Source organism: Corylus avellana, chromosome ca11 (assembly GCF_901000735.1).
Source record: "Corylus avellana chromosome ca11, CavTom2PMs-1.0".
Lineage (NCBI taxonomy): Eukaryota > Viridiplantae > Streptophyta > Magnoliopsida > Fagales > Betulaceae > Corylus > Corylus avellana.
Window position 1 is genome coordinate 20,271,719 of NC_081551.1, and position 14,695 is coordinate 20,286,413.

Sequence of the window (14,695 nt, forward strand, 5' to 3'; positions counted from 1 at the left end):
TACATTTCCCCACATTTAAAATTCTAATTACGCCCATGATAATATGAGTCCCATGTTAATTGAGATTTATAATACATATATTAACTATTAACACAATTTCTTTCAAAAAAAAAAAAAAAAAACTATTAGCACGATTCCTCTCCAAGGCTCAAATATTAATAATTTAACATGATATACATGAAATATCCTAAACTTAATTGATTCACATGATAGTATTAATTATTACCTACATATTACAAATTATATGCTATCTTTTATTATTATTATTATTGGATGATATATGCTATCTTATTACAATGTAAATATTACAACTTTTCTAACAATTTATTTATGATTCCTATAGACACATCAAACAATTTATATATATATATATATATATATGGAAACTCCTCCCCCTCTTCCTTTCTCTTCCCCTCTCTTATTTCCTCATTTGCTTAGATATACCGTCTAGACTCTTTACCGGCATGTCAGGTTCTACGTACCGCCATCCCATCGAATCTGATGGGGTTTCTAGATCTTTTTTTTTTTTTTTTTTCAAAATTAGATTTGACTTTCTCCATTAGTTTTGTCCATCCATGCTACTGCTCGCTGTTATTGCCGGCCACCCCTTCTTTTAGCTACCGACCTTCATGCATCATTCTCCCAGCGTGTCAGTGACGTCGTGGAGTTGGGTTTTTTTTTTTTACTTCTTTTTTATTATGTATTTTCGTTTTTGCTTATGAATAAGGTAAGTTTGCTGCTTTGGCTGCATTAGGTTTTGGATTTGTTATTTTCTTATGTTTTGCTTAACAATAACGGAATCGTTTTTTGTAGGTCTTTTGTTTTTGTTTTTGTTTTGTTTTGTTTTTTTTTTTTCTTGAGCAAACTAAGATCGATGATGAAAGAGTTATCAAGTTTATGGATGAATTGTCATTGATGAAAGAGACAACAACCAAAGACGTGATTCGTCTGTTTGTGTTGTAGATCTATATACTAATTGAATGATGATATTTCTAAGGTGTTGTTTTATAATAGCTCTAAATATGCTAGATGCTATTGCGTATGTCATAAGATAATGTTAAGGTCTTAGAGTTTTCAACTTGTTTATTTGACATTGTATAATGAAGCATTTTGCTCTAGATTGATTTTATATCAGTGAAGATAACTCATTTATTCAAATATATATATCTCGAAGGGATAAAGATTATTTTAATTTCATGATTAATATTATTATATCTAACGGTGTAAATAATATTATATTGTTTAAAATTTTTAAATAACGTCTCAACCTATTTACTACATTGCATCATTTTAGCTCCTAAATACAATAAAACAACGTTAAATCCCATCAATTTTACTTAAGAGCAACCTATTCCTTTTTTAGGACATGAATTTAACACATGAAGCATAAATAGAAGGAAAATAACCGCATATATCATCGGCAGGCCGGGAGCCCCATCTTTTTGCTGACATGTAACAATCCCATTGGCCAACTAAGAAAAAACTGACAGGTAAAAAAAAAAAAAAAAAGAGAGAGACGATTGCCTAAACCCTAGGCAGTTCGGATTCCAGAGAACAGAAGCTGTTGGCGGGTTGGGTTTTCATTTGCTCAAACAAAAATATATAAGAAAGAAAGTAATGTTAGCCTCCTTAACCCTATTTCTAGCGCCGGTTTCTCCTTCCCCATTTCTCTCCGTCAATCGCCTCTCTCACATTCACTCCTCTCCTCTCCCCGCCGCCGGTATGCACACATGCTCTCTATCTCTCTCTCTCTCTCTCTAATTGGATTGCATGATTGTATTTTGCTCTTTTAATGGCTCCTTTTAGTCATTTTTTTGATTGAAGTAAGTTGTCCATAGAATTTGTAGTAATTTAATGTGTTCAATGCGGAACTAGACAGACTTGTTGAGGGCGACATCTAGGAGGCTCGTTTTGGCAACAAAGATACACTCGGCCTCGACAATGGCAGCTGTAAGTTGATTTAAGTCACGATTCCACACTCCGATAGATTATTTTGTGTGTATGCGTGTTTAAGGAAGGTTTTTGGTGAAGGAATGTATTGTTTTGGTGCTAATTGCCTTGCTAATTGCATCGTGCGGTGCAATTGAGTTGTTGCTAAGAAGTAATTTTGGATTGTGCCATAGGAGGAGCCAAATCTGAAGCGAAAGCTGGCAAAGTTGTTCGAAGCTTCGCTTAAGGCAACGGTGCCTAATGTGCCGGATGTAGAGCCGTTGGTTGCTGCTTGCACTGCAAAATTTGGTGATTATCAATGGTATTACACTCGATTGTATGATGAAAATATATGTGAATTTATAGTTATGGGATTTTCTTACAAGTGGTTTTAATACCATCTCTAGAAATAGATTTCAATTTCGGTTTCGGGTTTCATAGGAGTTCATTTTGGATGCTAAACTAGGATTTTGCATTTGGTGTAGTAATAATGCGATGGGCCTATGGGCTCAAATAAAAGGAAAGGAAACTGAATTTAGGGGCCCCCCATCTATTGGACAGGTATGACATTAACTTTCTCTTTACTTTGTTATGTTCTTCTTGGTTATCAGAACTTATTTGATCATGAACGGTTGCGATATCTGTATTACACTTTGAATTGATAGTATCTGATAGTTATCTCTATTATTTTTCTGTATGTGTAGGCCATCATGCGAAATCTCCCTCAATCAGAAATGTTAGAATCATGTTCTGTAGCTGGCCCAGGATTTGTGAATGTCAAATTATCTAATAGCTGGATAGCTAAGGCATGTGCTTGTCTTTAACCTTTTCTTTTCTTTCCATTTGGAACATTTCTTTGTCTTTTTTATTATTAATTTGTTTTTTTGGCTGGAGTGAAGGATCATCTGTTTTACTTCTCGTAATAGATATCTCATCAAAAGAGGAAAAAGAAAAAAAAGAAGAAAGAGAAGGTTTATTTTTATTGTAGTTGGTACCACAAATTTGCATGGTTGGTTAACTCTAAATATTGCTGCTGCAGAGTGTTCAAAAAATGCTAATTGAGGGTATTGATACGTGGGCGCCACAGCTTCCAATCAAAAGGGCCGTTGTCGATTTTTCTTCTCCTAATATAGCAAAAGAAATGCATGTAGGCCATTTAAGGTCTACTATTATTGGGGACACGCTAGCCCGTATGCTCGAGTTTTCACATGTTGAAGTCCTTCGGAGAAACCATGTTGGTGATTGGGGGACTCAGGTAAATCCGGTTTGTGAAAATGTGTATTTTTTATGTAGAAGCTGTTTGTGTTTAAGAAGGGCTTAAGTTATGACTTTAGTTTTGTTTTCATGTATAAGCTAGTAATGTCATCAGGTTTTATCCCCTTTGAATCAAATCCAATAGCTTGTATTTATGTACTTTAAAAGCTAAATGATTTCTGGATGGACATAACTCATTTTTTTTATAAGTCTAGATAACTCATGTTCATTGTTCTGGTTTGAATGTCGTGTTGTTCAGAGTTGAAGTGATTCGATCATCCATAGCTAAATAGCTATTGTTGTTTCATAACTGATAATTGCTTGACTTATGAGTTATTCTGTAGTGTCGAGAAAATATTCTCCTTTTTATCAGCACATTGCATATATTGTCTCAAGGTTTTCCTATGTGTTTGCAGTTTGGTATGTTGATTGAGTTCCTCTTTGAGACGGTTCCAAACTGGGAAGATGGTAAGGAAATTGCTATTGGAGATCTGCAGGTAAGTGGAAATTACAAGATAATGTGGATTCTTGTTGGATATTGTCTTATTCCTTCTTGTTGGACCTGCCGTTGGAGATCTTGTCCTATACTTAACCATACAGCGCAGTTCCGAAACAAAATGAAATCAACCTTCGCCATTCTTCCCTTCTGGCAGTAACCTGAAGCCCCTTCTTCTGCCGGTACCAGCCTCTACAACCAAAAAATTCCATGTCTATTGGAACACCATTGGGCGGCAATGCCGGTAGGATCAGGCCTAGAACGTTTCCAAAAGAACGAATGCTCCTTCGCTGTCAACAATTCCTCCATGGTGTCTAGTAGCCAGCTACTCTCACCTTTACTTAGAAAAAAAACCCGAATAAATCCTCTAGACATCTCGTGAATCCTCAGCCCAGTAGAACCACCATCCCCCACGTCAACTCAAAGTATTTGGATTCCACTGAACAGCATCTGATCAGCCCCATGATAACCAGCTAAAACAAGTCTTCCAAAAAAACACAAAGAAAGGATAGCAACTCTTAACAATTATTCTTTCTACTAAAAGGAGATGTTAGGGAGATCGTGAGGTCAAACTGAATTGTTTTGTTAGGAAATATGCCTCACCACATTTAGGTGCTCTTGTCAGTTCCTGCAAAATAAACTTGGAGTTAAGATGTGCTTCAAGATGAATTGTCATATATTCTCAAAAATGAAAAATTAAATGGACTTTGATGCTAACTTGAATCTCACTTTTTTTTCTAGGCATTCTATAAGGCATCAAGGGAGAGATTTAAGAATGATCCCGATTTTAAGGAGAGGGCACAAAAGGCAGTGGTTCGGCTTCAGGTGATTTATTTACTTTTGTAACTTAAGGACTGAGGTTGATCTCTCGGATAATGCAGTGTCTTAGGAAAATACTAAAATATTTGAATATTTAGGGTTCTAATTATGTCTGTTGAATCTCTTTATATAAGTTTGTCATGGCTCAACTTTTGACAGGGTGGGGAACCAAATTACCATAGGGCATGGGTGCAGATTTGCGAAATCAGTCGGAAGGAGTTTCAAAGGATTTATAGACGGCTTGGAGTTCATTTAGAGGAAAAGGTATGCATACTTTTCATATCATGGTGCCACTAGAAAGTTATTTACTTTGGGTTTCTTCCTACTTTGTGCATATCGAATGGGAAAATTGTATATTATTTCATTTGACTAAGGCAAGAAAAGGCTGGGATGGGGTTGGTGCAGGTATTAGGCTTGCATTGAATAATTTCTTGAAAGCACAACTGACCATGGCATGGATTTTCTATAACAATGTGTGCTGACCATTCCTTTGTCAAGCTTTTGCATTTTTTTCTTTTTTGATATGGAAGTATCTGCCTTGCGATTTTGGTCATTGTTCCTTATAAGCTTTTAGTTCTAGATTAAAGTCTTTATACATATGACTAAATGTTGAAGTAGCATAACTAACGCGAAACCCATTTAAGTAGATATGAGTTTTAGATGTAACAAAGTTGTATGTAATACAAGGGTTAAAGTGATTTGCATTATCCAAGCTACATAAGATGTTTGTTTAGTTACCTCTCTTTCTAATTTCCTTATGATGAGGGATGGGGAGGATAAAGGGTGGGTGGACGTTGAAGTAAAAGTAACGTTGTTAGCTGCAATGTGAGCTTCAGTAACAGACCTGCTGTACCTTAGGGGCATTTGTGGTATTCAATATTGCTTACGCAATATGAACGAGACATTACTACTTTATATTAGTGTTGCAAATAAATAATTTGCAAATGAGGAAATTACAGCATTTTCATTATCGTTGCATGAAATGCAGATGGATCCTTGCTTTCATATAGACTACTAAGATCTTAGTGTAAACCATTTTTGGATCATATCTTATGTTAGTAGTGAGTTACTGAAAAGTAGGCAACAAACTGATATGTATATTTACATATGTATTTCCTTGCTGACAGGGGGAAAGCTTCTACAATCCTTATATACCTGAGGTTTTGAAGGAATTGACTGGTAAAAATTTAATTGAAGACAGTGAGGGTGCCCGTGTGATCTTTATGGAAGGGTTTAATATACCTCTTATGGTTGTGAAGAGTGATGGTGGTTACAATTATGCTTCAACTGATCTAGCAGCTCTTTGGTCAGTTCTTTTTACTATTAGTATCTACGTTTTAATCAATTTTGAAGTTGATGATTCCTTAGATTAGTTTTATGATCCTTTAGCTGTTCTCATATATTTATTTCTTCTACCATCCGATTTGCATAACTGATTGAAGTATCTTAAATGTTAGTACCTTCAAAAGAATAGTACTGACATTATAATTGTCATAATTATGTAATAATTGCTTAATTAAGGCATAAATTACAGATGACTTTCTATAGATTTTTGTTGCTGATATATTATGTGTGGGAAGCTTAGGCAACTTTTTGTTAATTGCTTAACCAGTAGTCATTGGGATATGAAACAGTATACTGTTTGATATCTAAGATGGATTGATGGCCGGAATCTTAACTGGATCTATAATATTTGATTGGTTGGAATATTAGCATGGCTGCTTGATCAGTTAGATGCTTCCTTTTTTTGCTTCCCTCGCCCCCTCCCCACTCACTTTCACCCTTGATGGGTTGCATATATGGGGATTATTTTTTTCTCTTTTAACATGTTCATTTTGGATAAGAGTGCTGTTCTTTACACATATGTAGTTATTTATGAAGTTTGTATTACTCATTTGACTGCTGAGCAGCTGGGAAGTGTTAGGAAGCTCACTCTTATTGACAGTGCTGATTGCAATGTATAGGTATCGCCTTAATGAAGAGAAAGCTGAGTGGATTATATATGTTACTGATGTTGGGCAGCAGCAACACTTTCATATGGTGTTTAAGGTATGTTTTCAACACTTGTGAACCATTTTGTGGTGATTCATGTAGGGCTGGAAAAAACCTGCTCGAACCTTAGCCAACCCGAGCCGCTTTGGCAGCCCCTGACTGGGCTTGGCTCAGAATTGGTAACCATTTTTCTAATTCCGCCTGGGGCGGAGTTAAGGCTCGTGAACTCCACCGCTTGAAGCCCCTCCTTGTCATAGATCTGGTACTTCTAAGGGTTGTTGAGAATGTGAAGATCATAGATCTAGCACTTCTAAGGGTTGTTGAGCATGTGGAGATCATAGATCTGGCCCAACCTGGTGGAGTTACAGCTTGCGAACTTTGCCACCTGAAGCCCCTCATGAGTTTGTAGATCTGGTCCAGCCCAATGGTAAACCTGATTCCGACCCGACCTGAGATTTTCGATTCCACGCAAAAATTCAAGGAATTTGGCTCTAGGTCGGTAACGGTTTTCCGATTCCAACTCCCTTGGGTTGAAATTCGGAATAGCCAAATTCCACCCTGAAGGGGTTGGTACCGACCTCTAGATTCATGCATGTTGTTTGTCATCAAAGTTATATGGTTGGCATCAATGTTCACAACTGGTAGTTGACAGTAATTTGAATTAACTGTCTTATAAGTCATGGGATAGTACTATTGCTAATTTGCAATTGGAAGTATAAAGTTAGAGACGCTTTTGCTTTTTATATTTCAGGCTGCCAATCGTGCAGGTTGGCTGCCAGATGATGACAAATCGTACCCTAAAGCTAGCCATGTGGGTTTTGGTCTTGTTCTTGGAGAAGATGGGAAGCGCTTCCGAACTCGTGACACTGAAGTCGTTCCGTTAGTTGATTTACTTGATGAAGCCAAGAGTCGCAGTAAAGCAGCCCTTATCGAACGTGGTATGGTGGTGAATAATCTATTTTTTGTTTTATTTGTCACAAACGTGGTTTCACTCTCTATATCTTGTTTTTGTAATCATGTCTATGGCATCTCTTCTATTTTACAGTTGCAAGACCTATGGCCAGTAATGTATCTATATTGTCTGTTCTTATGACAAGTTCTTACTGCTAAGCATATAAACTTATGAAATCTGTAAATATTTCTTCTTTAAATCTTTAGGTAAGAATGTAGAATGGACCGAAGAGGAGCTCGTGCAAACTGCCGAGGCAGTTGGTTATGGTGCTGTTAAGTAAGCTTTCCATACTCTTACATCTAAATCAATACCATAAACAACACTCTATAAGTTCTTTCAGACTTAGTCTGACCTGTAAGTATCCCCACCAATCACCATAAGACATTGAATCTCTAGCTGTCCTACGAAGTTAAGGTATTTTTCCACCATGTAGTTTGATTTATTGTTGTTTATTTCATTTCCAAGGTCGTAGTGATATTGATTTTTAATTTATCTCTGACATTGCATTATCTCCTGCACAGATAATTTCATAAAGTCTGTAATTCTTTTTAGTAGTGTATGAAATAGTCGAATATTGGGATATTTTACATTATGTTTAATCTTATATTTATAGCTAGGAGATGGTAAATGTGGGATAGTAAGTGAAGCACCATGAAAAATACCTTGTTATTGAAGATAAGGTCCTGAAAATATTACATTTTGCTCTTCCTGGAAAATTTCCAAAGTTACATTGTGCTTAAAAATTGTGGTTCCAATGCCTGGCATTTCTATTTTACTGGAATGAGCATTGATGTTAGTATTCTGATACTTTTAAAATGGTTTTGACAGGTATGCCGATTTGAAGAACAACAGAACGACCAATTACACGTTTAGTTTTGATCAGATGCTAAATGATAAGGTGCACTTACCATTCACTGGTTTTGGATGTGCAGATTATCTGAAGCTAAGCTATGGAGCTATTAAATATATTAGATCAGTTTTACGTTACAGAGTACTTTAGGCCTATTCTTATGCTGTCATGTTACTGCTTTCAATTGATCTATGAATCACTTTTAAAGTTGGCTAGCTGATTACTGCTAGTTATTATAAGGTTTTGTTGTCTATTTAACGTCTCTCTCTACCCCATGTATGCTTTAGTTGTTACTATTGCAACTACTTCTTTGTTACCACTGCCACCGCCCGTATTTGTTTCTAACTTCTCCAAAATTGATATGAACAGGGAAATACTGCTGTATATTTGCTGTATGCTCATGCTCGAATCTGTTCAATTATAAGGAAATCTGGTAAAGACATAGAGGGGTTGAAAAATGTAAGTTTTCTTCCTACTTCCTGCTATATAGACCTAAAAGTTTTATGTTGCACTTGCATTTGTACACGGTTAAGCTTCGTTTGCCTCTTGCTTGACCTGAGTTGATGTCATAAGTATGGAATTTTAACTAGACCTGTGCAGCTACATTGCTATGGTAATCCTGGATGCGTAAATGATTCAGCTGTAACTTCCACTTATGATCGTAATAAAATGTTCTCAATGGGCAGTGCTGCTTTCCACTTTTATTCTGCTTGTGATCATTCCCTTCCTCTCTCCCCAACTTTTTTCAAATTTCAAATTTATGTTTTTTGGTAAGTTGATTAGTACTCTGGTATCTAAGAGAGAACTCAAAAGTTATATAAATATCGAATTATATATATATATATATATATTTTCAGATTGAAATTGTTGGCTTTTGTTTTGCACGACATAGGAGTAAAGCAACTTTATATTGATTATAAGTTAATCAACATGATTAGACCTTCATACTCTTTAGGACATGTAAATAAGTGTAATTGCTTCTACCTTATCCCTGCAAGCTGTCTGTAGATTTTAAGGACTCAATTTTGTGAAATTATCCAGGCAGCTAGATAATACTGGGTCATGTGGCTCAGCCAGTGAACTTGTTGAAATCTAATGTTGTTTTTGTTTCTTGTATATTTATTTGTTTGAGATAGACTGGGGAAATAGTGTTGGCTCATGCGGATGAACGTGCATTGGGGCTTCATCTGCTGCAGTTTTCTGAGGTAAGATGTCGCTTGATTCTCTCTTGCTTCTTGACCTTGGGATGAATGTAAGATCTGATTGTGGCATCTTCCATTTCTCTTCTCAGATTGTTGAGGAGGCCTGCACCAATCTGTTGCCAAATGTGTTGTGTGAATACCTCTACCATTTGTCAGAATGCTTTACAAAATTCTATTCCAATTGTCAGGTGTTGATCACAAACTTTCAATCTTATGGTTTATAAGTATGTTGTGTTGTTGATTAAATCACACCTCGGGGAATATATGAATATAAATACGAAATCTTTCTGAACCAAACTGTGTGTTATTGAAACTTTGTTTAGGTGGTTGGGTCGGCTGAGGAAACAAGCAGACTCTTGCTATGCGAAGCTACTGCAATTGTGATGAGGAAATGCTTTTATCTCCTTGGGATCGTTCCTGTTTTCAAGATATGATACTCTATAGTCTATACAATAGAAAGGGTTCAAAATACATTTAATTTACGCCATTTGCTGTGTAGGCCGTACAGATTGCATATGGTTGCGAGTTTTGGTGAAACAATTCGGCCATGCAGTGTAGTGGTTGGATTCTAGTTCCGAAATACTCTTTTAAGTTATGTGAATGGAGGAGCGGTAGTGTTTATTTTTATCAGCTTCTATACTTTTGAGTTACAAACTGAGCATGAACATAACATAAGATAAGGCTTAGTAGCTCGTGCTTCCTGTTAACTGTTGAGACTACCAGGACGACTCAAAAGATTTGCATCTGTGACTATGGCGAAGGAAAATCAAGATACGTATAAATGTTTTGGGGAGAGGGAGCTCCGTAGGATATACTCGTTTGTTCCAAACGTAGCCCTCTTTAAGCGAGGTTTTCTACGAAAGATCCAGTAAAACATGCACTTTGAAAGCTCAGTCTCTCCGGTGTTCACCGTTCTTTTTTTGAGAAATGCGTCATAAATGTCCCAATAAGAAATAATAAGATGTCGAACTTTTTTCAGTTAATGAGGATAAATCCTGTAAAATTGATTGGGAATTGATTGGGAATTAAGTCTTACGAAATGATTATTTGGAAAAGAAATAGTTTTTAATGTAAATGAAAAGATTTGGAATAAAATATCCTTGGAATAGACATTTCCATTGCCCATGAGAGAATTACTATTCCGAGAGGAGGAATATTCATTCCCTCAAGGGTAATGGATAATAAAAATGGCTATTTCAATGTTGCCTTAACATATACTATAATACAAGGTTATTTTATTCAATTTTTAATAAATGCTACTCTCTTTTTTTTTCTAATGGAATAGCCATTATGAGTACAAAACATACCCTAATAATTTCTCGTAACAATTATGTTTAGGGATTCTTTGATCTTGCCCAACAATGTTGGGAGCGTGCTTGGCCAAACAATAAGAGTATTCATAATGGTTTTCCTAAATTTCAATCCAAATCAAAGGAATTCAAACTATTTTTTGTTTAATATATGTATTCTTTAATTTTCTTCCATATAGCTATTAAAATAAAATAAAATAAAAAATCTTGGGGGAGAAGACAATCAAGGTGTCAGGGAAGGAAGGAGAAAGTACAGAGCGAGAACATGTCGGTTGTAAAAAAAAAAAAAAAAAAAAAATTTACATTAAACAATATTTAAATTGAGCTAGAGGGTGTTACTATAATTAGATGATAATTTAGAAAATCTTTAGAGAAGCTAGTGGAGTGAGATTTTAAAGGGTTTTACCTAAATTCTTTTAGGAAAGTCACCGAGTGCCCTAAAAGATCGAAATTGGTTCAACATTCTAACTAGTATGCTCAAGAAAATTTTCATCTACTCCTGCCACATATTGTTCAAATTCTGCCCTCACATAATCGAGTGAATTTATAAACCGCAGAAACATCCTGCCATTTCAATATGTTCATGATAACAAATCTTGGAACATTCTTGTATTCCATTGTCTCTGATATCCGCTTCGCTGAAAGTAGGGAAAATTCCTTACAACATTGCCTTATATGTTGATCACAACTCTTTCTTTTTGCTGCCCTTTTCGTTTTCTTCTGGATAATCTAACAGTTGTTCTGAAGATCTGGTGACAAGAAAAGAGTACTTGGAAAAAGATATAATCTTTACAAACTTAATTGATACAAAATCTGTTCCATGTTTCAAAATCAATCTAGTAAAAAGTATGCAAAACAGAGGTGAGCTGTGAGACTCCTCAACATGTGAAATACAATAACTCTTCTTTATTTTACAGGAAATGAAGGCCTAGAAGCAGCCAATAAACCACCTCTCCTACCCACAGAAGACAAAGAAGATCCTCGTCTTAAACCCTTCTTTGATATAGTAGCCTTGGGAAGAGTGCTTGATTTATGGCCATGATCTAAACCCCCTGCATAGCTCTTGCAAGCCTTCATTTTCTTTCTATGTTGTGGTGTCTGTGTCTTCTTTAGAAGATCTTCTAAGCTCTTCACGCTTGCTAGAGATGTGAAAGACTGTGACTTCCCTTCATAATATCTAGAAAGCCCTCTCCTGCAATATCCACGCCATTAATTCAATCCCCCCACCAACTCAGAATAACTTTAGATTGTTAACAAACAACATGTGAGAATGTTTTGCTTACTTTATCGGAAGATGGATCATGAGCTCAGATAATTCAAATAAAGGCCCGGATGCTGATGCTGATGCTGCAGATGATGATGAAGAATATGATGATGTTGAAGAGGTTGCATCCTCTACCAATTCCAATGATGAAGACGATGATGCTGCAGAGTTTATCGAATTTGTCGACGACCCAATTGATATTGAGTCACAATTATCCTCCCCACCTTCCATGACTACCCAGTTTTCCTCATGCCATCCTCCATTAGCACATGTTGAGTTTACTTGTTGATCACCCATTGAAGATGAAGAAGAAGAAGAAGAAAAGAGAGGCAACTGGTTTTGTTGAGGAAGCATATATACATACATATATATGGTGCTACACGTTATGGAGTATATAGAGGATATTGAATAATATTCTGATAAGGCATGTAGGTTTATTAATGAAGAATCGATAAAAACTGAATACTTTAATGCTTTTTGATAATGTTTTTCTTTCTCATAACGCTTTATCTTAAAATTTGTCATTATCGTCACCTTATGGTCTAAATTTATCGGCTTTCCCATACAACTAGGAAAGAGGATAAGGTCTATCGAACACATCCATATCTGAGTCACCGTCTATTTTTCTTTCTTGGGCCTGTTTTCTAAGGTCAACATCTGGGCTACTTTGCCTCATAAAGCCATGACATTTTTGCATTTTTCAACGTTCCAAGGCACCATTCATTTCTAAAGAACAAAAGAAAAATTGTTTTGGGGCATCCATAGCATACCAGAAGCTTTTTGCCTAGGTCTAGGTGGAATCTCTGTGTAAAATCGACGAGTTTACAGAACATTTTTTGGTGGATATGGATATATTTTCCACCATACCTTGCTTAACTTAACAACCTACAGTCCAACATGTCATTTTGCCCCCATTTTCACTATTTTTATAGTTAAAAAAAAAAAACTTCAATTTAAAAAATGCACGTGAAAATTACATGTTTTAATCGACTGATTTAAAATAATAATAATAATAATAATAATAATATGTCAAAATATCACTTGGACAGTGCTTTGCCTCCTGATTATATTATATTTTTCTTCTTTGACCTAGGAAAGGCTCCCTGCAAGGATTCATTCTTGTTGCCTAATAGATCAGCTGCTTTGTGCCTTATCAATTAGACACAAATTTCCTATGGGGTCCCAGTACTTGTGCGCATCATTATTATGGTGTTTGAATTTATCTCCACTGTTATAATTACAATCAATACACCGTGGTGGTTTTACCTCTTTTTTGGGTTAGGGCCAAACAGCTCGTTGCAAGACCAATTGGCCCTGACCCAAATCGGTCTAATAGCATTAGTATAAGGAGAAATTACTTTTTGCTCCCATTAATTACAACGCATTTTCACTTTGCTCTCACGAAGTACCAACTGTGATACCTGACTTTTATAAATTATCATTTTGCGTTCAAAACCCCTATTTTGTAAGTTAAAGGCGTTAACTCAGACGGTCAAAGTGACAATACGTTGTAGTTTATGGCGGTAAAGTGACAATGCATTATAGTTTATGATGACAAAGTGGTAATGAATTGTAGTTCATGGGGGCAAAGTGAAGGATAGACCGTTTGAGTTAACGTCTTTTATTGACGGAATGAGCATTTGACTGACGGAATGAGAGTTTTGAACACAAAATGGTAGTTCATGAGGTTGGGTGTTACAGTTGGTAATTCACAGAAAAAAAGTGCTAAGGCATTGTATTTCATGGAGGCAAAAAGTAGTTTTCCTATAATATTATTTATGCTGCTGTAGAAAATTAAAATTAGACTGTAAAACGCCCAAATCATTCTATTCGCAAGGAAGCATCACACTCCTCGAACTTGGTAATGTGGGATTTGAGCATATCATTAACTATTGTTAGCATTGTGATATGTCCTGATAATGGCCATTAGCGGTAAGCATTGCAATCATATTATACGGTAACGTGAAGCATTCTCCAAAAGGCAAGATTTACTGTGGATTGACGGTGAGGATGTTGTTCTTAAACCCATTAACTTTGTGTAGCAAAAAGTTTCCAAATAAAGAAAATAAACAAATATTTTTTTCCCAATGTCCAAAGGACAAGATCTAACATTCTTCCCTATTTAAGACACTCATTTCATAAATAATATTATCCCTAAACCCCCCAAAAACAGGATAATTGTTGTTGAACTGTTCATTTTACAATATTTATTGATGTGGTACTCCAATTTACGTCGTGTACCCACAACTTGCTCATATTTATTACTATAATTATCCAGAAGATTCATTTACAATATTTATTAATTAGTAAAATATTGTTATAATCAAGATTGGACGGCGTCGTTGAGTTGGTGTGACAGGGAATGAGGATAAGGGTGGCCGTTGACTAATGACTAGGTACAACTCATGAATGAGGTGGCAAATTTTTATGGACATTCGAACTGCGACCACATGCTTTTGCAGGTAGGTAGGGTTCACCATGCTCTTTTTTTTTTTAATAAAATAAAAGAGATAATTAGGATTTGAAAATTATTGGGCTTATAATCTTATCCACATCCACTGTAGGATCTTTGACTCTTCTATACATTACTGGCGGTTTTGACACCCACAGAATAGACATGCCGCTCT

General features: G+C 35.9%; 2 protein-coding genes across 3 annotated transcripts; one reads left to right on the forward strand and one right to left on the reverse strand.

Moving 5' to 3' along the window:
• Positions 1 to 1,544: 1,544 nt before the first annotated feature.
• On the forward strand, positions 1,545 to 10,121 carry LOC132165535 (arginine--tRNA ligase, chloroplastic/mitochondrial-like). 2 transcript variants are annotated; one of them, XM_059576146.1, is made up of 18 exons: positions 1,545 to 1,720; positions 1,880 to 1,950; positions 2,124 to 2,251; positions 2,415 to 2,490; positions 2,634 to 2,735; positions 2,969 to 3,184; positions 3,600 to 3,680; positions 4,421 to 4,504; positions 4,658 to 4,762; positions 5,626 to 5,804; positions 6,463 to 6,547; positions 7,242 to 7,428; positions 7,649 to 7,718; positions 8,271 to 8,340; positions 8,662 to 8,751; positions 9,429 to 9,497; positions 9,584 to 9,682; positions 9,818 to 10,121. In XM_059576146.1, the coding sequence occupies exons 1-18, from the start codon at positions 1,618 to 1,620 to the stop codon at positions 9,926 to 9,928; spliced, it is 1,926 nt and encodes a 641-aa protein (XP_059432129.1). In that variant the 5' UTR covers positions 1,545 to 1,617; the 3' UTR covers positions 9,929 to 10,121. The 2 variants fall into 2 exon arrangements, with proteins under 2 accessions (XP_059432129.1, XP_059432130.1); XM_059576147.1 differs by having other exon boundaries at positions 1,628 to 1,720; positions 1,876 to 1,950.
• Positions 10,122 to 11,571: 1,450 nt separating this feature from the next.
• LOC132166102 (protein OXIDATIVE STRESS 3-like) lies at positions 11,572 to 12,535 on the reverse strand. The gene is made up of 2 exons (XM_059576861.1): positions 12,088 to 12,535; positions 11,572 to 11,996 (listed from the first exon to the last, which is right to left on the reverse strand). Exons 1-2 carry the CDS (start codon positions 12,432 to 12,434, stop codon positions 11,711 to 11,713), a joined length of 633 nt encoding a protein of 210 aa, XP_059432844.1. The 5' UTR covers positions 12,435 to 12,535; the 3' UTR covers positions 11,572 to 11,710.
• Positions 12,536 to 14,695: the final 2,160 nt, after the last annotated feature.

Excerpts from the sequence above, each read along its gene's own strand:
- LOC132165535 (XM_059576146.1), top strand. The coding sequence starts at position 1,618 with ATGTTAGCCTCCTTAACCCTATTTCTAGCGCCGGTTTCTCCTTCCCCA. Across the intron at positions 4,505-4,657 it reads AGGCAGTGGTTCGGCTTCAG|GGTGGGGAACCAAATTACCA; the intron begins GTGATTTATTTA and ends AACTTTTGACAG. Across the intron at positions 9,498-9,583 it reads ATCTGCTGCAGTTTTCTGAG|ATTGTTGAGGAGGCCTGCAC; the intron begins GTAAGATGTCGC and ends TTCTCTTCTCAG.
- LOC132166102 (XM_059576861.1), bottom strand. The coding sequence starts at position 12,434 with ATGTATGTATATATGCTTCCTCAACAAAACCAGTTGCCTCTCTTTTCT. Across the intron at positions 11,997-12,087 it reads ATGATCCATCTTCCGATAAA|GAGAGGGCTTTCTAGATATT; the intron begins GTAAGCAAAACA and ends TGGATATTGCAG.